The 26935-nt window shown below is 39.4% G+C and overlaps 1 protein-coding gene across 1 annotated transcript; it reads right to left on the bottom strand.

The window, feature by feature from the left end:
- Nucleotides 1-1578: 1578 nt before the first annotated feature.
- Nucleotides 1579-26935, bottom strand: MEP1B (meprin A, beta; the record flags this gene model as incomplete). Its single annotated transcript, XM_010084169.1, has 14 exons — nt 26873-26935; nt 22120-22138; nt 21884-21934; nt 21737-21780; nt 20646-20724; nt 19441-19558; nt 15480-15658; nt 13869-14087; nt 10722-10874; nt 9774-9989; nt 6824-7291; nt 4919-5101; nt 4196-4469; nt 1579-1780 (listed from the first exon to the last, which is right to left on the bottom strand). Coding segments are annotated over exons 1-14 (2268 nt in total), but the record flags the coding sequence as incomplete, so codon positions are not given.

Below are 26935 nucleotides of genomic sequence, written 5' to 3'. Positions count from 1 at the left end.
TCCTCACTATTGTCTCTGTTGTGACCTCTTCATTCATGTTTGTGTGTCTGTGTGGTTAATTTATCACTTTCCTCATTACTTGTTATTTCTTTTACAGTGAGTAGATCACAATCAAATAACTTAAAGAACCAGAGCCTCCCACACTCACATACATACCCTCACACTACTGACTGGCAGCTGCTGCAGGACTCAGAACTGATGGGTACCCAGTGATTACAGAGTCCAGCTCCCTTTTATTATAGACATCTGTATCATGTTAAGACAGCAAACCTAGGCTTCACTGTGTTGAATGAATGTTGGGATGCAGTTTTACAAGTTTTCTTTATGTTCAGGTAAACATAAAGAACAGGGCAGGCATGTCACATAATGTATTTCCATCTTTCTCCATTGCATGGTGATACACAACACTGTCAGACAGTTCAGACTTTAGCACAGTATTTTATCCAGATGATGCTTATTTTCCAGACTTTACAAACTTTTATCATGATGGTTGAGATAAAAGTAACAGAAAGAACGATGATGTAGTTGTGGTTTTCCAGTGATGCTCATCTTGTGTCTTTGATGCTTGTTTGCTTTATCTTTAGAAGGATGTTTTCTTCTAAATGGGGAAAAAAAAAAAAAAAAAAAACCACATCTCAAAAGCATGTAGGGAAGGGAAATATGTGTATAATGTAAGAGTGTTACTTACAGAGAAATTAAAATAATTTATTGGAAGGTCATAAAGTAAAAGTACCATGTATCTGGCATTGCACAGAGGTACTGCACCTCAGCAGGACATCACATAAAGAGTACTAGGACAACATTCAAAATGGAATTCTGCTCTCTGGAAGGCCATTCCTCTTCAGTTTTCTTCCAGAATTTGTCTTGTGCCTTGTGAGTCCCTCTAAGCTATGTTATTCTTCTTATTTCCAAAACTTAGTCCCTGTCTAAACTGAGAGCCCAGATGGCTGGGACTTTGTGAAACTTCCTATCAAAACATGCCCAAATGTCTCTGCTATTCACTACATGGCCTTTCTGATCCAGTCATTCAGATAGTTTTAAGCTGCTGTCTTCTTTTAATTCTCCTTAAGTCATGATTTCCATGGCTACTTTGTTCCTTGCATAAAAAAATGGCCTTTGAATAGGGAAACTGATTTTTAGATTTGCCTTTTGTTTTGGCATTTTGGGTTGAGTTTTTTAGCACCATGGTGTTTTAAGGGGAGATCCACAGTAGAAAATGCAGTAACAGATGAATTACAAGTCCACTAAGTGGAAGACATGGCTTAGTTACAAATTGAGAATGAGCCCCTTTGTTCACACTCTTGCATTCAATGTGGGCTGCCATCAGGGCAGTAAGAGTGGTGGGGGTGGAGGAGAACAGGCTTTGAATGAAGTGGCTTTTTTGTGCTTGATAAATTAGTAACACTTAATAGAACTCTTTAATTCCTAAGCTGGAGTCTTCTGACTTCAAAAATGTGGCATCTCCCAATTAACTTCTTACCGAATTTGATTGTTTACTTTTTAGTAAATATGTACATACATAGAGAGAGATGTGTGTATATAGATACATATATTTGCTGAAAGAGGCAAAATACTTACTACTTCTAGAGTCAGGCTCTCCCCATTTTCCTTTCTTTGTCTGTATTTCTTTTTAAGGCATACTGCAGTTGTGATAGTGACAATAAGCATTACAGCAAATACAGCTACGGTTGAAGAAACAGCTGTTATAGTATTTTCTCGGGTTGAGCCTTTCCTTTCACACTTTTGTCCCATGTACCACCAGTTGTCACTTGCTGGACATCTAGAAAGTGAAAGAACAAACATGTGGTATCACCTAAAGATTAAAGGCACAAAAAAGGCTACTTAAGAAAAATGGCATCTCTGGTGCACTGTTTCTATATCCCAAAGCATAAAGAAGTTATCTTAAAATGGACTTCTATTTTAAAGTCTTGAGTGGCCCACTCTTCTTACACATCTGGATGTGAGTCTTTCAGCTTCCCATTATTTTACAGGTCATGTCTTCAGAAAGAGCCTTTCCCAGAAATCCCAAGCTCCATCCCAATCCTTTTGACTGCTTAAGGCTTGGCCGCAGCTGATTTGTAGAGCTGCTGCTACAGAGTGGTTGTCTTTTATTACCAAACAAGAGGCCCTCTGGATCATGCAGTTCACTTATCTGCTTCCTTTTCCTTGAATTTTGTGGCACTTCTGTTGATAGAAAACTCACTTACTGCTCCATGAAACGGATATACCTGTCACTGGGACCACTGTCATGTAATATTTGCTTCCACTACTATTAGTTACCCTCATATCCTGATGCAGTTGTGTCTTTTGTCATCCTCAGTTTTTACATCAAAGCTGTTCTGTCTTCTTCACTCAGTCAATTTTAAAAAGCCTTTATAGGAAGCAGTTGAATAAGCTCCAAGGGCAACTGGTCCAGAAGCTTTACACTGCTTTATTTATCCAGTCACGCCACATATACCGCCCTCCAGAAAACTTCATTCACCTGTTTCCTCATGTGTTCTTTGGGTTCTTTCCTTTCTCAGTTCACCTTATGCAGCAATTTGAACCCGTGAGATAAATGGGGTAGAGACCACAGGCAGGACTCTCAAGGTATCGCTGACCAGATAGCAGCTGAACCAAAACTTAGGGTCAGGAATCCCCCAGTTCTAGGGCTGAGCTAGCTGAAGACGTTCCCACCACATTCCCCCTTCCCTGCTCAGTGCAGGGAAAGTACAATCTGATCAGACCTTCTCGTTGCCAGAAGGGGCTTATTTTCTTGTATGAGCTGCCTCCACTCTCCCCCAAGAAGAAGGTAAGAAAATAAATTAACTTCTTATCAGTCATCTGGTTTTAGGACTAAAAACAACCTCCAGGCCTTGACTCCTTCACCTTATCCAGCATCACTATCAGCTCGGAAACATTTTACAGTGAGCATATGAGGGTCCCAATGATCTAACTGGAAAAAAAAAAAAAAAAAAAAAAAAAGTGCAGTACTGCTGAGCTCACACTTGCCCCTAGCTTTCTAACCCCGGTTATTTCTTACTTATTGCTTTTCTAGTTCCTTTCTAAATAATTATTTTCAGAACTATACATTCAACCCTGAAAATGAGTCCGTTTGCAGTGTGCAGCAAGGATGCTGACTGTTGGGTGACTTCATGTGATCCAGCTCAGAGTTATGTATTACATCTTGCCTCATTCCCCAGTAAAAAAATCAGAGCGGAAGCTGACTGCTGGTCTGTTAGGATGGAAATTAAGTCACATAGGCACTAGAGCTTCAAATAGTCCACAGATGTCAGAGGATTAATGTTTTCTTTCCACAATTTCGAAATCAGGCATAACATTCAGCATAACTTTTTTTTTGTCTTCTTGGAACAGCTTCTTGACATTTACTCGTATTTGTGACCTGCTTCTGGTGGGTTGCACAAGAATTGTTTTTTAAAAGGTTTCTAAATAGGGAGATATAACACTCAATGAGTCATCCTGACTCTTGTTGCTCTTGGCCTTTGGAAGTTTGCTTCACAGCCCTCCCCTCATCTACCTGCCCTGGCTCAGCATCTTGTGAGGTTACTATCTTCAGCCTTAGAGCTTGTTTGAGAGCTGGAACAATGCTGATCAGCCAGGTGGGTTACCTAAATGCATCCACAGAGAATTAAACAAAAATTGATATTCATTTTCTTGCAGGACAAACAATCTTTTCAGTCCTTGGCCTTCATGGCTGGTTTCAAAGGCAAACAACTACATTTTGGTAATTCATGGTCATAATTTACACTACACAGTATTTCTGAATCAAATTCTAAAATAATGTCTATGCTGCTTCCTCTCTGAGAAGTATTAAACATCTTTTCTACTGATATAAGTGCTCTTTTGTTTCAACTGCATTTATATTTAACTCTTCTAAATTTTGCTATAGGGGCTTCTAAGGACATGCACAGTCCATTTTGTACCATTGGACTAATACACTACTGAAAATTATAAACACGTTTAAAATATAATTTACGGGGAAGACAAGCAGAGTACTTCAAAGTGGCCAAATGCTGAGGTTAGGAGCTTTGTTGCCCAATCTGGCCATAAGTTTAGTCTCGGAGTAGAAGTTGGAAATATTTCCCTTAATCAGCTATAGTCTGTCTTTCCTTTCACTAGGAAGAAAGATTTATTCTACTAGAAACTTTTATTATTCATCCTAAAATTGCATTTGAGAGTGAATAAATGCATTTACCTGCACACCGGTGCTCTATCTACAATAACACACACACCATTATTCTCACAAGGGTTCTCTGAGCAGGAACTGGGAACGTCTTTGTCCGGCTCTTCGGTCAGGGTGACAGAGGCTGTTGTGATGGGTGTTGTGCGGGCAGTAGGCTTGGCGGTGATGGTGGGTTTGGTGGTGGCACTGGTGTTGTTAGAGGTAGGTTTGATGGTGTTGTCACTGGATGTATTCATAACAGAGGTGGGTGAAACACTTGGCTGAGTTGATAGTAGATGTGATATATCTGCACCATAAAAACATAAGAAATAAGGTCTTTACTTCATGCTATTTTTCCTCTTATTCTAATGGTAAGTTCTCATAGTAAAGAGCAAAGAGTCTCTCTACAGGTATAATGGATAAATAGTATTTTTTACCTTTCAGGAGCATGAGGTATTTTGGAAATGTCCTCTAGATTTTTTAAGAAACAGGCAACTTTATTCAAAGTACTCTATTCAAAATAATTTGCACAGCATTGGCATCATTTTATACACCTTCACATGAGATAAAGGAATTATACAGTGTATTCATTCAAACATATTATTTGACTTTAGATACAAGCATAGTTCCAAAACCACTCATTTGCAAAGTACATCATGTGAATTTATACCTACAGCAGTAGTGACTTAGTAAGTATGTGACGTTCTGTATTTACTATATTATAAATAATCTTAGCTACCATCAATGTTTACCTACCTTCCATTGTTAAAAGAATATAAACACCATCTTCTTTAACAAAGTTGCGGCTTCTAAGTCTCTGATGAGTTAAGAATGCACTCGTTCCGCTTCCTGGACCTCTCATGAATGTAGTTCCATTGGGAAAAGATGCCATGGATCCCACTTTATCTGGCCTGTCCCAAAAATATGTTGATGTGGAATCTAGAAAAAAAAAATTAAGTGAATGTGAATGTGGGACCACTTCCAATTTCTTTCTCAATAGGATCCTTTCCTTCTCAGACCATCTCTGCTGCAAAGTAGGGCTGAGGCCTCTTTCAACAACCAAGACTGCCTGCATCCTACTTTGCCTGCTTCTGCTTAGTTGCTCAAGGATATCATGAATATCGAGAAGACAATAAATTATCTAAAACTCAAGGAGAAGCAGCAATGCTGAACCTGGCTACAATATCTGCACAATTTTTGCCTGAGATTCCACACTGATGAGATGCATGAGACCATGGAGATCTCCAACAGCTTTATTTAGCCTGGAGGTATTGAGAAAAGAGCCTGCTGGATATGAGCTTATTGGAGAGCTAGTTGAAAGCCTGTTGTATTTTCTTTATAGGTCTTTTAAAGTATAGTTGGCAAGAAGATGAACAGCAGATGAATCATCTGTAAAATGAATTAATTCAGTGCTTCTCAAAAAAAAGCATCTCTTGATGCGGATGTAGGGCAACAGGTACTTGAACAACCTGAACAGGCCACTGATGTCCCTTCCATCAAACCCTGTTCTAAATCTCAAAGCTGAGCCTGATTTTCTATGAATGTACCTGACAGAGGGAGAAGAAACTGCCTGCTCCAACACCTCTGCTGGTTAGAGAAAGGGTAGGAGTTACAAGGCTTCTCTTGGGAGTCTGGGGGTGTTGGCAATATATGAATAAAGAAGGGAGAAGAAGCAGAGTGCACACAGACTGCACATCCACATGGTCAGGGAAGTAAAAGGGCTAAGCACTGTGGCCATAACAGCAGAGAGTACAGGGAAAATGTCAGCCATCTATGGAGGACCTGGTGTCATGCATCTTTCATTTACAAGGAGGACATTTAATCTTTCTAGATTACCTGATTTGTTTTCACATAGAGATAATGTCACAGCAAAATGAATGTAAATAATGTTTTTAAAATAATACTGTGAATTAGACACTTTTGTGCCTTCCTTCACTGATGTTACAGTCAAAAAACCCAGGAAACTGAGTCAGTGGTGGAGGTGGTTTCTTTTGGCAAAACACTTATATTGATGCAGAAAGTAATTTTGTCTTAAATCCAATCTTTATCCAATGATGAGTATGTGGGTTTTCTTCAACATCTCTCTTTGTAGAGACTCCTACCATTTCTCAGAGTTACATCTTTATCTCAACTGCCTCCTTTCCAAGTTACTGTGGACAATTAATTGCTCCTTATCTTCTTACACCTTGAACGAGCACAGATTATGTAATATAAATCAGCACTTTGTCCATCTGAAGATTTGTGCTGACACCACTGTACTTTTTACAAGGAGGGAGGGTATTTGTTTAACAGCTGCACTTGTATCTGGTATGAACTATGTGCATTGTTAATTCAGTATTTTTGTTTTTAAGCCTTCTGGAAAACTTCCATTCTCATTAAAGCAGATATAAATGCACTTAACAGAGCGTATGAAAGAAATTTTAGACATGGATCATCCACCTGTTTCTTATGGAAATCAACTTTGAAATCCAGCATCCCAGCTTAACTTACTTGTATCTTACTTTTTTTATTGTCTGTGGATCAATTATATTGTTGCTGCAAGCAAATTGAACATTCCAGAAGCTGGAAAAACTGCACTGATTTACACAAAGAGAAAACCTAACTCCTTATTTTTTGGTTGTGTTTTAAACATACTGGATAGCACATCTGATTTTAACTAACCTGATAATTGCAGGGGGTCGGTTGTTACACTTCTTTGGTTTGACATCCGTTGACGAATATCAGGATGCTGGTCGAGCAAAATCATGGTACCTTGTTGCCATGCACAGGGCCATTGCAACTGATCATCATTTGCTCCAGAAATCAAATGCAAGTATATTGCTAAATTAAATGGGTTATCAGTGGTACCATTTACATACAAGCTGACCTGGAAAGCATATCCTGTACTAGAGTAAAAAGGTGGACTGTATATTCTTCCTGCTGTCCCTGCTGGACTTGTGTTGAGGAGATGTGTGAAATTTCTGATGTGCCAGATATGGTGGGGACACTGAGTTTCTGACAAGTTGATGTCATCAATAGAGAGGCCTCCGTGTGATAAGCCACTTCCTCTCGTGCCTCGAAACACAACCCGGAATTTACTTGTGACATTCAAAGAAACATGATGGAGCTGCCAGTAACTTGCAGGTGAACCTGAAAAACAAAGGTGGGAATTTCTGAGCAAACAGTACAGTCAAACACTGCACAGGTCTACGGACCCTGTACAAATGCTGTGTAAGAATTTCTTTGTTCCACTGGCACTGATGTAATGAAACATTTCTCCTGTAGATGTTACTTTTTCTGTGGAAGATCATATTTTCTCAATTCAGTTTTTTCAACAGATTTAATATGCATAGCAGATTTTAATTTGAGTGAAAACAGTGTTAATGGTTTTAAGACTGCTTTTTCTTTTATGTTTTTAAAGAACATTGCATTAAATTAGTCCAAATGTGTTAATTAAATGCACAAAGATGGCTGTCACCTGTATTATTAAAAAGAAAAAAAAATTCAGAGCAAGGTATCTTTAAATAACTGAAAAAATATGTCTCAACAAAAAATGTTACAGAGGATTCTGGAAGCCTAGAACTACAAGATTGGTTCATTCAGTTGTTTTTGTATGTTTAAATGGCTTGTCAGAAGTTTGCCTATGCAAAAGCACTATTCACCCATCAAATGATAAATGGTACAAAGTTCAAACTAAAGCCAGTCATCTGCAAAATCTACTTCATGTGATAAAACTTCACTGCAAGTCTGATGCTGCATCCAAAAGTGCCTGCACCAGCAAATTCCGCTTGACTCCAAGAGCAGTCTGCGCAAAAGACCCCTGTGCCTGGACCTTGTAAGGCAAGTGAAAGTAGGGCATCCTTTGTCAATTGTATGTGCAGCAGGACAGTTTCTTTTGCTGTCTGGTTTGTGTTCACCTGCATAGGAGACCAGACTTTCAGCTGCATTTATGGAATAAGCAGTGGCAATCCCAGGTGCAGAACTCATGCTTCACTCTCCTAACAATTCTGAACAAAACACAAAGGATCTCAGATATAAGTCTTAATTTCTTGTCATTAATTACTGTTATAATTAGGAGGGAAAAAAATAAACCCAGAAACAAGAACAAAAGCACCCTGCTGTTTTCCATTAAATCACCTTCTGCATTAACTAAAGGTTTTTTTGAACTGCACAGATTATATGCAAGACTGGGTTTTCTGACTCCCGTTCAATGAGCAGACCAGCTACTGGGCTGTAAATTGTCCCCTGCTCCCTGCTGAAGGCAGCCACAGCTGCTGCAGACCAGAAGAAAGGGTTCAGGGCTTGTCCCTCAGCCTCTGGAGCGTGGTGGTTCGATGCAAACCCATGAGCAGCTCAGCCAGGGTGCCAGATCATGGCTGGGAAGGACTCTACTGTTGATGCTTCTTCCATTTTATTGGCTCTGTATGGGTGAGGGTAACTTTTCACATGAGGGAAGTGAGACACCTTGGGGGAAAAATGATCTTAAACCATTCCTGAAAGTTTTACCAGAGATTGTTTGTCAGAATAGCGTGCCCATTTGGACACACAGATCAGAGACTTAAAAGAAAATTACGGACATGAGAAAGAGGGAATAGGAAATGGGACCTAGGATACATGAAAGAGTATTTGTAAAGAAGGCTGAAGTGTGAGAAGTTGATCTTGGCTTCAAAGTAGAGTTTGAAAGAGTTTGGAGAGCTCAGACTGACCTGAAATTTACATCTGCCTTAGCAGCCTTGACACATATATTCACTTATATGACTCCTGATGGAACACAGGGATGATAGAAGCATCAGGGTGAAGAAAAGAATATATATTAAAAAAAAAAAAAAAAGAAAAATAAAAGAGAAAACCAGGCATGAGCAGTAGCTGGGCCTAAACAGACAAAAAGAGGCAGAAGCAGCAGACCTGATACCTATTTTGTAAAAGAACTTACTCAGACTCTTATGTAATCAGAGGATTGAACTGGTTGTAGCTGTAATGGAGACCAAGTAATAGTTGTGTATTTGAGAAAGTGATTTAATCATAAGGTGACTTTGACAATTTTAGCTTAAAGAGCTCTTGTACATGAACTGACCTCAGTTGCTCATTCTGTAGACCATAGGCTCCTAAAACCACAAGAACTAAATTTTCTCCAAACTACAACTCAAACCGTGAACTGCTGCCCATGTATTTCAGTTAAGTAATTTCAAACTTTGTTTAAAAAGTAAGTTAAATTTTATTTATCTTTTTTCAACAGGTATGCTAGGTATTCCAGGGCACTTATGCTTTCCATTTCTTTGTTACTTTGTTATTCGTTGTCATTTACTCTAATGACCAGCTTCGTAGGTTGTTGTTGTACCAGCAATTCTAGAACAGTTAAAATGGCTGCTCATGGAATTTTAGCTATTTTGGTGAGATAACTATCTTGATAACACAAGACTTTGTAATTTGTGGTAATTGATTATACTATAGGAAAATGGCTGACTGCAGATCCATCAAGTATAATTTCACCAGCAGAGAATCAATTGCATAGTTAGAGAAGAAGACAAAGAAAAACACTAATAGATGAGTCACTTTGCCACAATATTTTCCCCCAGTACTTTGAAAAGGATATTGAGTATAGATTAGACCAAAATGCAATTTTATTCTATACCTTTTATCTCTTCAATGAGTCTCAAAGTACCACTTGGATGGACTGAAGTATACTCCCTGACCCAGACGGACAGCTGGTCGCTCTCATGACCGCTGTTATAGAAATAGAATTGTAAGCACTGAAAGCCCCTTTTGGGATACAGAATCCGGCTCTCCAGCATAGCTGTGTTTCCCTCTGCTCCAGCGCTGGTGTTGAAATGCATGAAGTAACCAGAATCTGTCAAAAAATCAATGAGAAATGAATGGTAGAGGAGAGAGAAAATGAAATTTTCCTGGCATACCTGTGTTCCTAACGCTGTGCTGTAATACTGCTGGAGGACATGGTCAAGTCAGGGTCAGGGTAAGCTCGACCCTGTACAAATCCTCAGACTGTTATCTGTTCAAATTTCCCAGAGGCAGAGCTGTCCTCATTTGGCTGTCTCCAGCAATTTGTACTTAAAAGCAGAGCTTTTACTCTTTAACCAGTGCCAGTAGTTCAGACTTTCTGGAGGACTAGTTTAAGCTCCTGAACTCGTGAAGTTTTCTCTGACAGGCTCAGAAACTACTGGCTACATTCTCAATGAATTGTTCACCTGAGCCTTGATAATACACAGAATTTCTTAATCCCAATTGTTTCCAAAGATTTACTGAGCTACTCTTTAGAAAAGCAGCAGTCTTTCTGGTGTGTCTGTACCGCAAGTTAGAATATTTTATATAGTTCTCATGTCACAATGTGACACTAAGCACAGAAAACAAATCAAAAGTGATAAGAACATTCAATCTTCTCAAATAAGCAGAAAATTGAACTTATCACACGATGTCCCTAAGTATGTAGATTTATGTTGCTTAGTTACAAAATAAACTGTAATTTGTCAACAGATAAACAGAGAACAAGGCCAAGATCGAAGTCAACTCACATACCCCTGCAGAAAATGCTTCACAGAGAGATAAGAACAGTCTTTTATCATACCTTCGCATTCTCCCATATTAGTATGATCAGTATTTGGCCCCGCAGGAACATGAGACAAACGCTGCCAATCAGTGTTGTCATCTGCACTTTGAATCATGCCACATATATTTTCAAGTTCAAAACTGCATGTATCCATGAAACTTAAGGAAGAGGCTATAGTGTTAAAACAAACAAACAAACAAACAAAGTTGTGAATCTATGTTACACAGCACACATTTTAATTCTTAATGTCCAAAGCTAAGAGTAGAGAAAGACTAAGAAATGCAAACACAAAATAATCAGCAGCTACAAATACCATTGATATTCATAGGTACAATGTTTAGGAACTCAAACCGTTTGGCGATTAACACTGACATTAATCAGACATTGTCAGAACCACTCTGGGCACTTAGCAGGCACAGGTGGGTGCCAGCTAGTTATCACACCATGTCTTTTATTTGTAAAAGGGATGCTTCTATCTGGGAAGTCTGAGACTTCCCATTCATTCCTCTGCTTTCTTTAGGCTAGTCCACTCATGGCCACAGATTTTGATAAAACTTCACTAATTCATCAACTGGAGTGCTTATTTTCAAATATAGTAAAGCAGAAGTTATCTCACTGCAATGGGCAAAATTTATTTTCAAAATGCTGAACTGAAAAACACATTTGGCAAAGGAACATTTGGGACCAGTTGATATCTCATCTCATACAAAATTTTAAGATGTCTTTCATATAACAAGTGAAAAATTAAGTGAAGGAAGACTGTGCCGTTGAATAGAAAAGGGAAAATACTGTACGAAATGTTTTCTCTGCCTAAAGGAAACCCTGGATGGATGAGGGAAGACACAGTCCAGGTTTATCCCTATTCTTAGATTTGCTTCTCACTGTACCATGTCTGAACTCTATGTAACACCAGCAATGATTTGAAAACAACTAAGTTCACAAAATGCTTCATGATTATTACTTTTCAAACTATGTATAAAATGTTGTGACAGGTTTAAAGGTTTCATTGCACCACAAAAAGGACCTTGAGTACCAGAAAAATCAACCTCAGTGGCACGCCAAATGCTTCACTTAAGCTGTAGCTCAGGGAAGCACTGAAGTATGAACTGCTGCCAAATCAGTTGTACTGCTGAGATGTTTTGTACTATCCTCATAGAAAGCTAACAATCCTCCAGAGGTTGCAAAGCTATCATAAGTGTAGTATGACTGATACCTTTTAAGATACACTACTGCTATGATGCAAAAACCAAGAAAAGATTTTCATAGTAAGTGTTATATTGACTACTGGAGAAAGAAAAAAACGCAGTTGGGGTATCAGCAAGAAGGTAAGCAAAAATGGAGAATTATTAGATGAAAGAACTCTTTGAAATCAAAATGTGAAACAAAATGAGAAATCAATTTGCCCAAACAGGAAAGCAGTAGCCTGACGACATTAGTTAGAAAGTGCTGGCTAGCGTGGAGTGGTGACCTGAATGACAGGAAGAGAGGAAAGCAAGACCCAATAGCTTACAATGTATTTCTTAGATAATTAATGAGATAGGGGAAGGGGGCATTGCTTAAGGGGGTTTTTGAACTCCATCTGGACCAAAAGCCAGACACTTTGCTGGCATGTAATGAAGAACTGGACTGGGAAGAAAATACATTGTGCTGAGTCCAAACTTCCAGAGGTAGAGGGAAAGCTCGTGGTCAGTTCTGTTAAGTAATATGCTAGAAGGGGAAAGCAGAACAAAATCTACCATCATATGGCCTGAAGATAGTCCTGAAGAAGAGATCAGAAGAGCACTAATACATCAGTCAGGATTTCTTATGCTGTGGGTTTTTTTCAATTTAATAATAAAGTTTCCCATTTTTAATGTAATTTCCTAACCACACAGGTCTTTAGCATGAGTTCAGCTTAAACTTTTCCTTTAAGACCTGTTCAGGAACAAAAGTAATCTTTTGATTCTAGCGGGAGAACATTTACCACTCAAACCATGTTTGATGTTCTCAGTCTTCCCTCTAAACTGAAGGAATCAGTCTGCTGGCTGGGTGGGCGAGTGCTGGGACCTGCGAAGTGCACATCCTCCCTGACACAGGGAACACTTAGGCAAAGGGGGGGTGATCCAAAGACCACCTACGGCTCTGCAAATATCATGCACATTGTGCAAAGCCAAGGCACTGGCTGGAGATCAGGGCAGATCCTGATTGTGCTGTAGGTGGTGGCAGTTTTGTCGTCTCCCTCTCTCTTGGGGTTGAGTCACTCTCTCAGTCAATTCTCGATCTCTTGGACACTTGGGCTCTTAGCTCCATTCTGGGATTGTGGTTTTGGGACTCTACCTGCTCCAGGATCGTTGGCCAGGAATGGGCTGAGCCTTGGTCATTGGGTGCTGGGCAGTTGCACTGCATATCACTCATTTGTATATTTGTATATTTTTTTTTTTCAAATTTTGTAGTAGTTTAGTTATTACGTTGTTCTTATCTCAACCCACAAGTCTCTTTTCTCTTTACGCTTTTAACTCTCTCCCCAGTTGGTGGGGGGGGGGGGGGGGGAGCAAGCGGCTGGGTGGTGTTTGCTGCCAGCCAAGCAGGTTCAAACCACAACATCTGTGTCTCAACTTTCTAAAACACATCACATGTGAGCAAAATAACTCTTTTGACCACTTTTGTAAGAGTCTGGGCTTGAAATTAAAAATAAAAATCTTAAAAGCTCACATTTTCACCCTAACAGCATCTGTACCCTATTTGCATGAACACACACACTGTCTCACAGATTGCATGAGAGCAGGGTAGGTACGATAGCCACAGCAGAGATACTAATTTCTGTACAGTGTCTGAGCAATAGCTGGGGAATAGTGGGGGGAAAAAGAAAAAGCTTTCTGCAGAAGCACACATTTTAAACAGCTACCCAAGAGACGCAAAAAAAAATCAGCTGCTGAGTGAAGCTGGTTTTTAAATAAAGGTCAGATAAAATTGCACAGAAAACTCTGCTGTGCGTCGGTGTTTCTGCAGGAGGGCTATGTTATATCTAGATGTACGATTATTTCTGGTGTTTTTAACAAAATTCACTTTTCCAAATATGTTAGCATCACTTTCACTTGGGCCTGGATGAGTCCAGCATGTATGTATCACCCTAATTTCTTTGAAATAGCAGACGCAACAAAAATTAAAAGAAATGGAGAAACTTACAGCAACCGTACAGCCGATTCAGTTTCTGGAGATCATAATCACTGAAATCCATTCGCTGTCCTATTACATCCATGAAGTGTGGTATATTAGTGACAATGGTGGGTTCAGTTCCATTCCTGAATGCATTTTGGCTATAGTGCATCACAGAAGTATAGTCATAGGGAACATTCAGGGAGTCTGATGTCTTATCGTCATATTTTAAGAAATTATGATCTTTACCTAAATGGCAAAAATAAAGGAAAGGATTGTTTCTTGCCCAAGAGGACCAAATTTTGGTTACAGGCTTAAAGAGACAGAGAATCCATCAGATCCCCAAGTATATTTTTGTAGTCATTTACTTGTACTTACTCTGTAAAACTATTTTATTTCTAGTCCAGAGTTATTTACCTTCCATTTTCAGCCACTGGAACATAACATGATGGCTTCTGCTGGATGAAGGAAAGCTTTTTGCTACCAGAAATCTTTTTCTCATGAATCTACTTGTAAACTTTGATGGGATTGTGATATCCAAAAGTGGAGATATTATTTCAGTACTCAAATTAATACAATTTGCAATTGTATTGCCTCCTTGTTTCCAATCTGTATTCTCTAATGTTTAATTGCTGGTCATTTGAGCTTGCAATTAACAAGTTAGCGTTGTCAACAGATAAGCTTCCAGAATTTACCTTTATAGATATTTACTAGAGTATGAGCAAAAAAAACCCATTAAGAACTACCCAATGGAAGATAAAGTTTTTAATGTTTTAAATCAGTCAAAATACAGTAATTATATTCTGGTCACTTTAAAAAGCTGCTGCAGTTTCAAGTGGCTAACAGTAGTGCAACTTGTCATTAAAGAGTCAGCAAAATATAATGGAAATCAAACAGTCTAAGTAATTTTCTGCAATATATACTTGCATATGCACCTGGCTATTGATCACGACTAAATAAGAATGCATTAGATTTAATCGTCATGTGTTTTTTTCAGTCTTCTGTGTGTAGCTGGGTTAGGAAAGCATCAAGCCTGTGTATATAACTTTGTTTTTGAACTGCCTGAAAGTCACAAAGGATGAGGGCAAGCTGAAGGGGCAGAGACAAAGCAGAGTCCCGAGGAACCCTGTGCCAGCTCTCAGGCTTGTGCCAAATACACCAACAAGCTGCACTCAGAGAGCACATCGCCAAAGAAACCACCTGTGCGATACAGACCCTGAAAGGGACCTCTCCTGTCTGCACACCCTCTGCGCTCTCTGCCATCTCAGCTCTGCTCCCTGCACCAGGTGTAGTGGCCAGGGAGAAAGAGGATGAGCGATGTTTTCACTGGAGATTTTCATTTAAACCAACTAAATTATTCTCTTCTGTTGCTCTGCTGTACAACATCCAGCATAGCAGGACCCAGGTCTCTAGTTAGGGTTCTGGGAATGCTGTGTCACAAGGAATAACCACAGCAACAACAAATGAGGCTTTCTGTCCCAAATAGATGTCATTTCATATTTAATTTATTGACACACTGGCTTTGAAAACTAAGTCCAGGTGAGAGAACAGTGTGGCCACCAGAGGATGTCTGGAAAGGATGTTCCACAGCTAAATCCACTAACAGCAGAGTCTGAAAGGAAAAGCTGGGGAGTGACTGACCAGTCTGAATCCTGTCCCAGATGATGGACACATAGTCATCCCGGTCGGACCGTGACTGCTCATGCCAGAATCCCAGGGCGTGCAGGAACTCGTGCTGAATCGTCGCGATCCTGTCACAGCCGGCTCCAATGGAGAGCTGCTGCAAGCCCTGCTGGCGGTTTCCCACTGAGGACCAGCAGCTAACATGGAAACAAAATGAGAGAGGGCTCTGTGAGATGCATACCATCCCCGTGCCTTGTGAACTCCAGAAGCAGTCTGTTCAACACGTAGAGTTTTAACTTGAGTGTTGAAGTTACGTTTTGGTACAGAGAGCACTTCTTCATTGCTCTGTTCCTTACCAGATCCTTTCTTCTCACATTTAGCTTTGTTTGGATGGACAAGCATTCCCCCCACTCTGGCTCTACTGTTTTTTTAATGGGTTTTCTTTATCAGAAAAACATCGAGCTATTTGTGACAGAAGAAAACTGATGAGGATGTCATTGGTACTGTGGTAAACATCGAAGGCTACGGACACACGACCTAGAGCAATTAAGTTACTGTAAATTAACGATTTTTAGCTGGACCAAAGTGACTGCGAGTGCACTTTGAGCCTGTCCTTATCTTACGATGAACCAGGTTCATGCACATTCTCGCCTCTGCCATCGCAGCTGCTTCTCTCTCTGTTGTTTTGGCCTTTTGCTTTGTGAGGGCTGTGTCTGCCAGGCAAGGCATGCTTCTGCGCGGCTGTGTTTACCTTCTGAAAGGCTGGTGGATTTGACAGAGCTTTTCACAAGCTCTTTTCTCTCTAGCTATCTGCGAGCTGCTGAGTTAGAGCACTTGCTGCTGACACATGCTTGCAAGGAAGAGCAAAACAGTAGCTATGGTGGAAGTTTTCATTAAAGAATAAAAAAATTCAGTGAGTTATCCACACAAGCCAATAAAGTGGCACCCCGTGTCCACAAACTAGCAATCACAGAGAGTTACATTTAAATTGATATTTTATGCAGCAAATAAATCAACACCCAGAGAAGTCCATAAAATTAATCGGGCACAACATATGCCATAGGATTTGCAGTCCTGTCACCCCAAAAATTTAGAAACACAAGCATGCCATGTGCTTTTGAACCCTGTAACTTATTAGTGCAACATATTGCCCAGTATTTCTCTTTCCACAAAGCATCACAGGCCTTGGCTATTGATTACTCATTAAAATCACAGCATGAGACCTGGGAAGAAGCAAATGTGGCATCCATAAATTCATGGGCTTCCCTTAAAAAAGGCTTCATATCAATTATGCAGTCTTTTCTGGTTGTGCAGAAGTCTAAGAAGTCATCACAGCTCTGGGTCCACCTCATATCAAAGCAGCTGCCTCTGGCTTCACAGCTGCTGCAAAGAGCACAGCAGACTACAGGTACATCCAGAACACTCGGCAAAATTAGCATCCGAACACTGGGGGATGCAGCTTCCCTGTGCCTTCAGTGCACCAAGTGCCTACAACACCATCACTGTGCAGCTACAGGGGGAGTAAATACAGATCTGTGTCTCCCAGCACTGAGAATAAAACTAGGGGAGCGGGACAGGGCACTCCAGAGTAATGGGCACCTGGAACCCCATGTTAGCAGTGTCTTCAGGAGGAGAGAAAACGGGGGGAAGTCTCAGCTTCCCCAAGTGTGTGAAAACTGTATTTCCTCTGATTCAGTTCTTTCTGCATTGCCAGTTGCTCCATCAGAGGCTAGAGGAACAGGAACTGCTCTGACTAATCCCACCAGCCTTCTTTTTGGAAGATGTGCTGTAAGTAGATACATGCCATCAAGTAGTGATGATACCATCTAGAAATCCAGTTGTCTAACAGACAGCACTTATTTTAGACACATCTTTATACTAATGTCCCACTAGTAAATAACTCTCCATAACCAGTATCAACACAGAGTCAAGAAAGTCTTTAAATAGATCCACCACCTAAACTCTGCTGCAGATGCATGGACCTGAATAGAGGGTAAGGTGAAAGAAACCTTACATGTACCTCTGCTCACTTAGCGTTATAAATATATGCCTGGTTACATAATACAGGCAGTAGCTGAGTCTTGGGAGAATGGTAAAGAATACGGACAGGGAGAGGGCTCTTTCCACAGGGGCCGATGATTCTGTGAGTCGGAGCCTACGGAAGCATTTTTGCACAAGGAAGTGAACACAACAAAATGGCAGCTGGCTTATTTTGTGGCTGATTTAATTTCAGTTCAAAAGGATAATCCAGACAGGGACTTTATGGCCTACTACGAACCATTTTGACACAAAGTTCCCCCACCTTCCTCTGTTTTGTAGATGCAAGCCAAGCTTTGAAAGGCAAAGATAATTTATCAACCTTTTTCTTGGTGTGATAAAACTTTATGAATCCATCTGGTATCGGTAGGAACTTTGTGCTCCTCTCTGCACTGTACCCTCTGGGTTGAGGTCTTTAGTCTGCAGTTAGAGGAGTCCTAGCTGATTAAAAAAAATAATTAAGAACAGCAGAGTGGAAATGGGTTGGTTTATTCACTTTTCACCTTGTCCCATTATATCAGAAAAGAGGAATAGAGTGAAATGAAAGGCAGCTAATGCAGGGTCAGTCCTGGTAATTTCTTTGTACAGCCTAACACTAGCTCATTGAAACTGGACAGCCCTTTTCAGGAGACCACACCATTTAGCTCCAAACTTTTAAAAAAGTGCTACTGACTATTGGTTGTTTTGTGGATGTGTCAGCTGAGATGATAAGAAACATTTCAGGGCAAGCAACACACCAGGCAGTGAGGGCAAGATATGTTATCCAGCTAGAGTGACTTGTCTTCTTCCTCACCATGACTCATCTATTTTTGATAGACATACGAAATATTGTGCAGAGGCCTCTTATTTGCCGTAGGCTAAATATTGTGGAACCTTTTCAGGTACAATTATTAGCAAGTTTAATGCACACTTTATGTGACAAAGGACTAAAATATTCAGCTACATGAGTTTTCTATTTGGCTCAGAAATCCGAAGAGTCATTAGCAGAGGATGAGATTGCTCCTTAAATCTCCACTTACCCATCTTTTAGGGCTGAGTTTCAATGTCATGTGCAGAGCACGAAGAGTAGAAAATATAAAGAGCCAGAGACTGAAGAAATTTTGAAACAATTATCTGCTACAAATATCTCAAAACAAGCCAAAGGGAAAGGGAAACATTTCTATTATCAGAAAATCTTTTTCCATTTATGAATGCATTCTCATATCAGGAAATGATTTTCTGAAAGTAAATTTCCTCACCGGGCTATCAAGCTTTCCCTGATCTTTTCTAACAGAGAAACAGTATAGAGTGGAGAATATATTTGCTCTTGTTTCACTGTTTTGACAGAGACTGACTAAGAAAGGGAAGCAGCTGGAGCAATTTTGACTTCTTTACTGGAGACTCATTTTGCAAAATTTAAGGTTGAATAGCATAACTATTCATCAAAAGAAGGTAAATAAAATGAAACATCTGTAAAATATGTCATGCTGTGTGGCATTTAAAAATATCACTGTTATATTTGAATGTCGACGCGACATTGTTGAAATGTAATTCCATTTGTTACAGTCAACAAATTAATTGTCCCACAATTAGAACTACCATGTTTCCGCTTGGATTTTTTTTTTTTTTTTCTAAAAAGTAAGGCATACTAAGAATGGCCATTTGAAAGTGATGCGCCATATATCCAAAGACCAGTCAAGAAAATAATTGCCTTGTTTCTGATACCTTTTACCATACCCAGAAAATCACCTTTTAAAGGACTTGATTACTTCTTATATTTAAAAATAAGTATCAGCAAGAAATTGTAAGAAACTACTGGAATCTCCAGTTAAAAAAGACTGGAAAAGAGACACAACAAAAATACAAAATTATGATCAGACATATGAGTTTTAGAGTGAATACTGGCCATGAAAATAGCCTGTAGCCAAACAGGATGAGAGCTATTTTACATTACTCTTCTTACCCACTTCCTTTGAACACAGATATGTAATTCTTCTCCCCTTCCCAAGGTTTGAAGTCAATACAGGTTTTAAGTCGATACTGTTCGAATGCCTTGAGGATGACTCCTTTAGCATTCATTTCTGCAAAGCAAACAGTGTTCTTGTCAATTCTGAGCCAATAGATGTGTACTACTACCTGTAAGTCCTCAGGGTGGGTCTTGCTCCAGCAACCTTTGATTAAAATAAGCAGGATTCTTGCTGGATTAAGCCCTGGGTAGGGACTTAAAAACCATAAATTAGACAGTTGTGATGTTATATCTTCATCTGGTTCTGTTTCCATGTATTTTTTCTTTGGTACTTATGTATAAAATACGACACCGTGAGTACATAATGCATGATAGTGTGTGGTTCTTAATTTTGTAAATTCATTCACTTACTTTGCTGAGATTTATGTGAGCAAGTATTGAATAAACAGGGAGTGGAGACATCAAATTTCACCCAGTGCAGACTGCAGGCTACAGATTTCTCAAAGAATCTCTCCAGGAGTTGAAGTGCTAACGTTATATCTGGGTTATCTCTTCTAAGCAACTTGTGTGATTTCAGCCCAGTTTAGATCCAAGTCCAAATCAAAACTGTGGGGGTGGGTGATTTTTTTTTTTTTCCCCATCATGTACCAGAAAGCTGACCCCACGTAGTGTAGTCAGGGCACAATCTCCCCATGTGGTATGCAGTACGATCCCAAACTCCACCTCATCACTTGCCTCTTGCAGAAGCACAGAGGTGCAGAGGCACCACTTGCAGAACCACAGCCGGGTGGATTCAAAGGGATGGAGACAGGCTGTGATGTGTCCCTGGCCACACAACAGGGGACTCAGCAATTTGCCATTGATATTGTAGATGATGTAAATGGCTAGGCAAGCTTTCTTGCTTTAAAAAGATCTTCAGTGCCCTGTTTTTTTCTTCTGCTTAGTAGAGTTTAATGTCTCAGACATATGCTTTTAAAACCATAGCAGTCTGCAGGATAAGAACCATCCAAGAAAAGAGCTGAGACCCAGGACCAAAGCCAAGATGATATACCCTGCTTATGCACACCCAGGCCCAATCCTGCTGTGGGAAGTGGCCTGCTCAAGACTTACAATAGGAATGGATGCCATAGTATCATTACCAACCTGTATTTAACATTTCAATCAACATGACATACAGACATTGTCAAGGGCATATACTGTACCCAGGCTATCATCAAGGACGTAAGGAATAGTGTGAGGCCACCGATAGTTGTCACCAATGATGGAGTTTCGTTCCTGCATCTGAGGAAGAAAATAAATATGCAGTAGTCAGTAAAAAGGATCAGGGACTACAATAGTGCTAAAGCAAAGCATGTCTCCTACAAGTCCATATAAGACATATAAGAAACCAAAGAGCTCAAAAACTTTGGAAGATCACTCAGAAGTCTAAAGCTTGGGTTTGAAATCCCTTTACTTCCTTCTACTGGTGTCTCCAACTTCTGCAGCATTTTCTCCATACAAATTACCCAAGATTTTGATGCATGTGTGAGGAGAGCTTCAGCTCCTGTGGGGAGCATTAAGATCTAAAGTCCTGAATACTGTACAGAGATTAATAATTCTGTAATTTTTCATAATGCATAGGTTTGTTCCTGTGCCCTTAGCAACTGCTGTCCTTGCTTCCACTGATATGCTCAGGCCAAAGCAGTTCACCAAAACGAGAGTAAAGCACTATTGACTTTCAGGCATACAAAACACTTTTGGGGTTTCTACTAGGTCCCTTGAGGATGTAACTTGCTATGTAATTTTTTTTTAATGTATCAGGTAGGGGTGCTGGAGAAATGCTTTAAAATGTGGTATTACAAATATGATTTTCCACCAGTTTTAGTGAATCTACTTACATGACGAAGGTTTTGCAGCACTGGTCTGAAAATTTAATTGGCTCATAATAAATATTGTGCAGATAAATGAAGAATCTTTTCTATAAACCTGTCTGAACGATGATCAGTGCTCTGCATCTCTTAAAAGTTCAAATATAAAAAAAAAAAAACAGTAAAGGAAACAAGAAGCTAATAATATTGATCTAATGGTTAAACCGACTTTGTTCTGGATAATGTTTCTGCAAATGCACCCAACTCTGTCATTGTGTATGGCATTTTGTAGAAAGCCATCCCCAAACATTTTCAGTTTATTGTTACACAGACAGCATTTATTGTTAGCAGTAGCAGGATGCGTCAATCATTTCTATGCCAGCGATAGTTTACATTGCATAAGTCAATTACATATTTCTGGTTTTATATTTTATATTTGAACTCACCCCATCAAGTTTGATGTCTCCCTCAAAAAGGTCTAGTCCTAAAGCTAAAGGGAAGAGGAGATTACCGTTCTGTTATTGTATTGATCTGTGGCTACCATAATGAAAATCACCAAAAAATATTAAAAGAGAAAGAAAATTTTAAAAAACCTTCATTGATGTCAAAGATGTCTTGATCAATTCCTCCGTCTACATCTATTTCTGAAAAATAAAAAGACAAGTGAGGTAGGACATGAGCCCTTGCTGCTATCTTTATGAAGTGTGAAAATTAATGCAATAACAATAACAGTAATTATAAATCTGTGTCTGTCCTAGCAATGTTTATGAGCAGCTGTTTTTGTTGACTGACTCCCATGCATACAAATAGATCTCCAAACAGAACTCACCAGTTGTCTCCGGAGCAGGCTGGGGAGGGGGAAGAAAAAAAGATATTATTAGAAAGGCACATAATGAAATGCAGCTCGCGTTACTCTCTCAACAGTATTAGAGATGTGATTTAAGCTCAACTGACAGCACTTAGCACATGGCTTTTTATTGGATTGACTGGACCCACTGCCTTCTCATTTAACTGAAAATGTTTGTTTCCTTATGTGCTTTGTTTGTGTCCTCCCCACGTCAGGTTGCCCAACAAGAAGGTCACACAGTATTGCTTCTGTGAAGTTTTCTCAACCATTTTTCTCTTGCAAGTCAGGCAATGCCTAATGGTCTTTTGCAAACAGGGAAAACAGAGCCTAGGGAAGCTATGCTTAACTTTCCACCACAAAGTTGAAGATGGGGGAATAGAATGAGTGGTCTGGTGTCACTCAAATCATTGAAGGACTGGGTACAGAGTCCAGGTCATCTCAGCCCCAGTTCAGGGCTCCAGCTGGGCTCCATTGACCTCAGCAATACCAGCTCAAGGGCTGTTTCTGCAGCCTGCAAAACCCAAGTTCCATATCGGAGCAAGACCCGAATGAGATACACGTAGCACAATTTTCATTGCCATAACACGCCCATAGGATATGATCTATATCATTTTATTGGACCAGACACTTCATTTTGAACTGGTTCAGACATATCTGACATAATACTATGCAACTGTTTCTCACAGAGCGAGTAAAATAATGAACAGCCTTTCGAAGAAATTGGTGCTGGGTCAGTTTTCCTGATTCTTATTAGAAGTCTTGTATCTGTCTGTTTGGAAAGAAGTTAACAAACTGAAGGTAAAAACCACTTAAATTCTAAGCTCTGACAACAGAGGTTATAGATATAGCAACTGGTAAGATAGAACAGCAATTCTGCAAAGCACAGTGGGATTTTTACTTTTATTTTTACTATAGTTCCCCCCTGACTGTTTTTCTTTCTCTATATAAATAATTTGTTATCTTTCATACATGAAGTTTTGCACATAGGACTTATTTTTCGCAGTGTGATAAGCGTCTGAAACCTCCATTAGAAGCAATGAAGAGTACAGGATCAGAATGTTGAAAAGCAGCAAAAATCAAGTCCGTGCAGTCCACAAGAATGTTAATTTTGGTAATTTCTACCATCTGTAGGATGGATAAGAAAATAGTATGGCCAGAATATTCAAGAGAAATTCAAATGCACATGTTCTTCCAGACCTGACTTCTTGCACATAATGATGGGAAAAAGTTTCAGGGTAAATGTAACTGTGGGCCCTAAAACTGATGGCATCTATACACAAACTTTAACCGAATGCAGAAAACAAATAAGTTTAAAGAAATTTCCTCATCTGGAAAAGGTTCAGAAAGAAAGCTTTGAAATTGCCAGAATGTCCTATTTTAGCTTTTCAATGAAAGACTAATCTTCAATCTGAAATATCTGTCTTGTGACAACTTCAGCAAATGGAAAAAAAAAAAATAGTCAATACAAAAGCTTGAAATATAATTTTATAATTTTGATTCACCTGAACCAAAATTAATTCAAAGCATTGCTTCACAGTTTTTGTCAGATTTTGATCATTTGTTCTGATTGCCTAAAATGGCAAAACCATTTTTTGCCTGATCATGTAGAGGCTGTAATTTATAGGTTTAAGAGAGATAATGCCTAATTGGTATGAGCTGGCATAATCAAAGGCTTAATATCCAAATGTTATATAAACAGGCAAAGTTTTCAATCAACAACTTCTTCTGCTTCTTAATTTTCTTAATGAAAACTATAACCCACATATGTCCTTCCCCAGTCTAAAGGCGGGATTTTGACCCTGAAGTGTCGGTTTACAGGAACCATCGAGCAGAATCTGTTTCCTGGACCTGATTTCTCCTGAAACAGCCCCATTTTGGTAGTTCACAGTTTTGGGTTGTTTCAAAATTTGGTAGATTTTAAGATATGTGACTCTTAAAAACCCAGTGTCATTGTGGAAAATCACTGAGTCCATTGAAAAACTGTTTCCAGAGCTGGGCAGATGCAGATGCTGTAGGATTTACTTTGATCTCATATTTCACTGAATTAACTGGTGTTATTGAGGTTTACATTGATACGTGATAAATAAGGATGGGAACTTCAGAAAAAAAGAATAAATATATAGCCATGTACAGATACAGTTTAATAACCCAGACAAATCATCCATACATCCAAAGTGTCAATAGACTCGTCTCACATTCTGAAGCTTCATTGCACATATATCCTCTCATTACATTTCTTTATCACTGGATATGCATAAGACAGTATCCAGTCCACGTATCCAAGTTTTCAAATGAAAGTGCAGCTTGTAAAACCAACTGAAAGTACACTGGCAAAGTGTGTAACACACATTTTGAAGATTTCATTTGTTTTTAAACTCCCAGGCTCACACAGATTTCTAGCTAATGTGGAAGAAAAAAATGACAAGTAAAGCTTGTAATATTCAAAAATTAAAATTGTATTATTATCTTTTCTGTTACAGATTGTTGATGGAGGAGGAGAGTCTTACCCATATATGTTGAATCCAATTACAACCATTAATGAAGAGTAAAACATTTCTACAGTTTCAATAATTATAAACTACAATGTTCCCATATCGACTAATCAGAAAGCATAACTGTGCTGAAGGTTAGCTCACGGAAAAGCTCATCTATCAGCAGCAAAAGCTCACAAACTGAAATCAAAGTCCAGCAGTACTTCTGGCACATAAACCAAACAGTGAGTCCATGACTGAAGAATACCAAATTTAGCAGTCCGCTGAAATCCAGGCTGGTCCTCAGTGTCTGAAAACTGTCACTGAATGGTTTATGCTGTAGGAATCCCTTTAATCACTCCTTTCCACTTCCTCCTCAACAAAACTATGTCTTTAGTCCCGTGCATCTCAACAGCAAAAATACGTGGTTTCAAAAGGAGTATCTCTGCATACAAGTAATACTTGTTTGAGTGGCAATTACTTTGGTCCTGACAACTGAGACCTATGTGACACATTTCTAGTCTCTGAAAGTTTTGTAGATAAACAGATTCACAGTTCAGAGTCACATACAGAGGAAGGCTCTATTGCTTCAGGTGTACCAAAGAGGAATCTAATTTAGTCTAACCAATGCTGCTTTTAAATCTACACTCACAAAAAATGCTGAACATTTATGATATTAGCCCCTGACAACATGGCAAACAACACGGTTTATGTGAATTAAGTTACATTAAAGGTTGGTCAAACCATGGCTTGTGAGCACATTTAAATGGGAAAATAATTCAAGCGCATCCTGAACAGGTGGGAAACATCTCACCTGTTGTAGTCATGTAAAAACTAGGTAAGCAGACTCAGTAATCAGTGGAGAAACAAATGAGTAATTCATTTGTCCCTAAAATATCTATGGCACCACCATGATATCGTGGCATCTCCAGAAGATGATCCACCTCCCCTAGCCTGGACATCTATTCAAAAATGTGATAAATCACCTGGTGAAAATTTCCATCTCACCATGGACTTCAGAAGGGGGTATAGTCAACCAGTTTGGATGAGACACCCAAACTTAACCGTGTTTTCTCCAGACTATGTAACTTTTAGCATTGGCATCCAGAAATGTGAAAGAAGCTCTTCCTGGCCATAAGGCCCATGGAAATGAATTAACTAGCCCTGGGATCAGAAGCCGCTCTCTCAGACAGGGGCTGGTTATCAGGAGTCAGTTTGAGGTACAATACCTTGTAGATGCTAGTGGCACCTTGCATCACCTACTACAGGCTTTACAAAACGTGTAGAAGAATCTAAACAAGGCTGAGACTTGAGTTTCCAAAAGGTTGGAAACAGAGGAACAGGTAGTTGTGACAGGCAGCAGAAATACAAGGGAAGTGAGGGGTTGGGGTAGTGGGGGATACAGGAAAATGATGGGAAGGTTGGGGACATGAGGTTGTGCTCTTGACTTAAGGAGATGTACGAGCGTGCGTTAGTGGAGTGGAAGAAGGTACGACTGCCACAGAGAGATATTGGAGCTGGATTCACAGAATCAGACAGTAAAGTTGCATAACTTAAAATAGATAACGTTATTCCACTTACATAATGTCACAGTAAGTAACAGCTTACTCTGTAGGTTGCCCTGAAGCTATGAAAAGTTGAAATGAACTTTCAACAACCTACTGGGTTTTGTTCTCCAAATTAATTATATTGTGTATCACCAAAATTCCTGGCTTCTACAATAAATTCTCACAAGATGAGTAAAATGCTACATTTCACGACAGAAGACAGGAAATACAAAATCTCAACTGTTACTTTTTGGCATAATAGTTTAGCTGGATTGGAAGAACAGAGAACAGTCATTTCCAAGTACATCCAATGACCAAAAAGACATTAATTTCAGTATCAGATATATTGTGTTATAGAAAGAAAAAAAAAAAAGTATTTCTATTCAAATATGGAGTAGCAAAATAAATGTTAATACTTATCTTGGTCCTAAACCCAGACTTCCAGACTTGCTATTCTGGTAACAGTATTTGACTACTAGTAGACATTTTGCTTAGGTGGGGAATGCAAAATAAACTCTTCCCATGTACAGACAGGTCTATTAAAATAGCAGCACTAAGACCCCGAGGAAACAGAAATCTTTCTCTTTCTTTCGTGCAGATGACAACAGAATTCTTATTTTGCAAAAGCAACATACTTAAGTCTTTTCCTCTGAAACTCATCTTAAGCTGCATTGCTTACTTGATCATAAAAATAATATGCATTCTTTGTTTTCTTACCTGACTCCAGACCACCTGAAGAAGAAGCCAAGTTAGGAGCACAGGCACAGAAAACCAGCCCAT

The sequence above is a fragment of the Pterocles gutturalis genome, unplaced genomic scaffold (assembly GCF_000699245.1).
Source record: "Pterocles gutturalis isolate BGI_N339 unplaced genomic scaffold, ASM69924v1 scaffold31785, whole genome shotgun sequence".
NCBI lineage: Eukaryota > Metazoa > Chordata > Aves > Pterocliformes > Pteroclidae > Pterocles > Pterocles gutturalis.
This window is presented reverse-complemented; position numbering and strand designations above follow the sequence as displayed.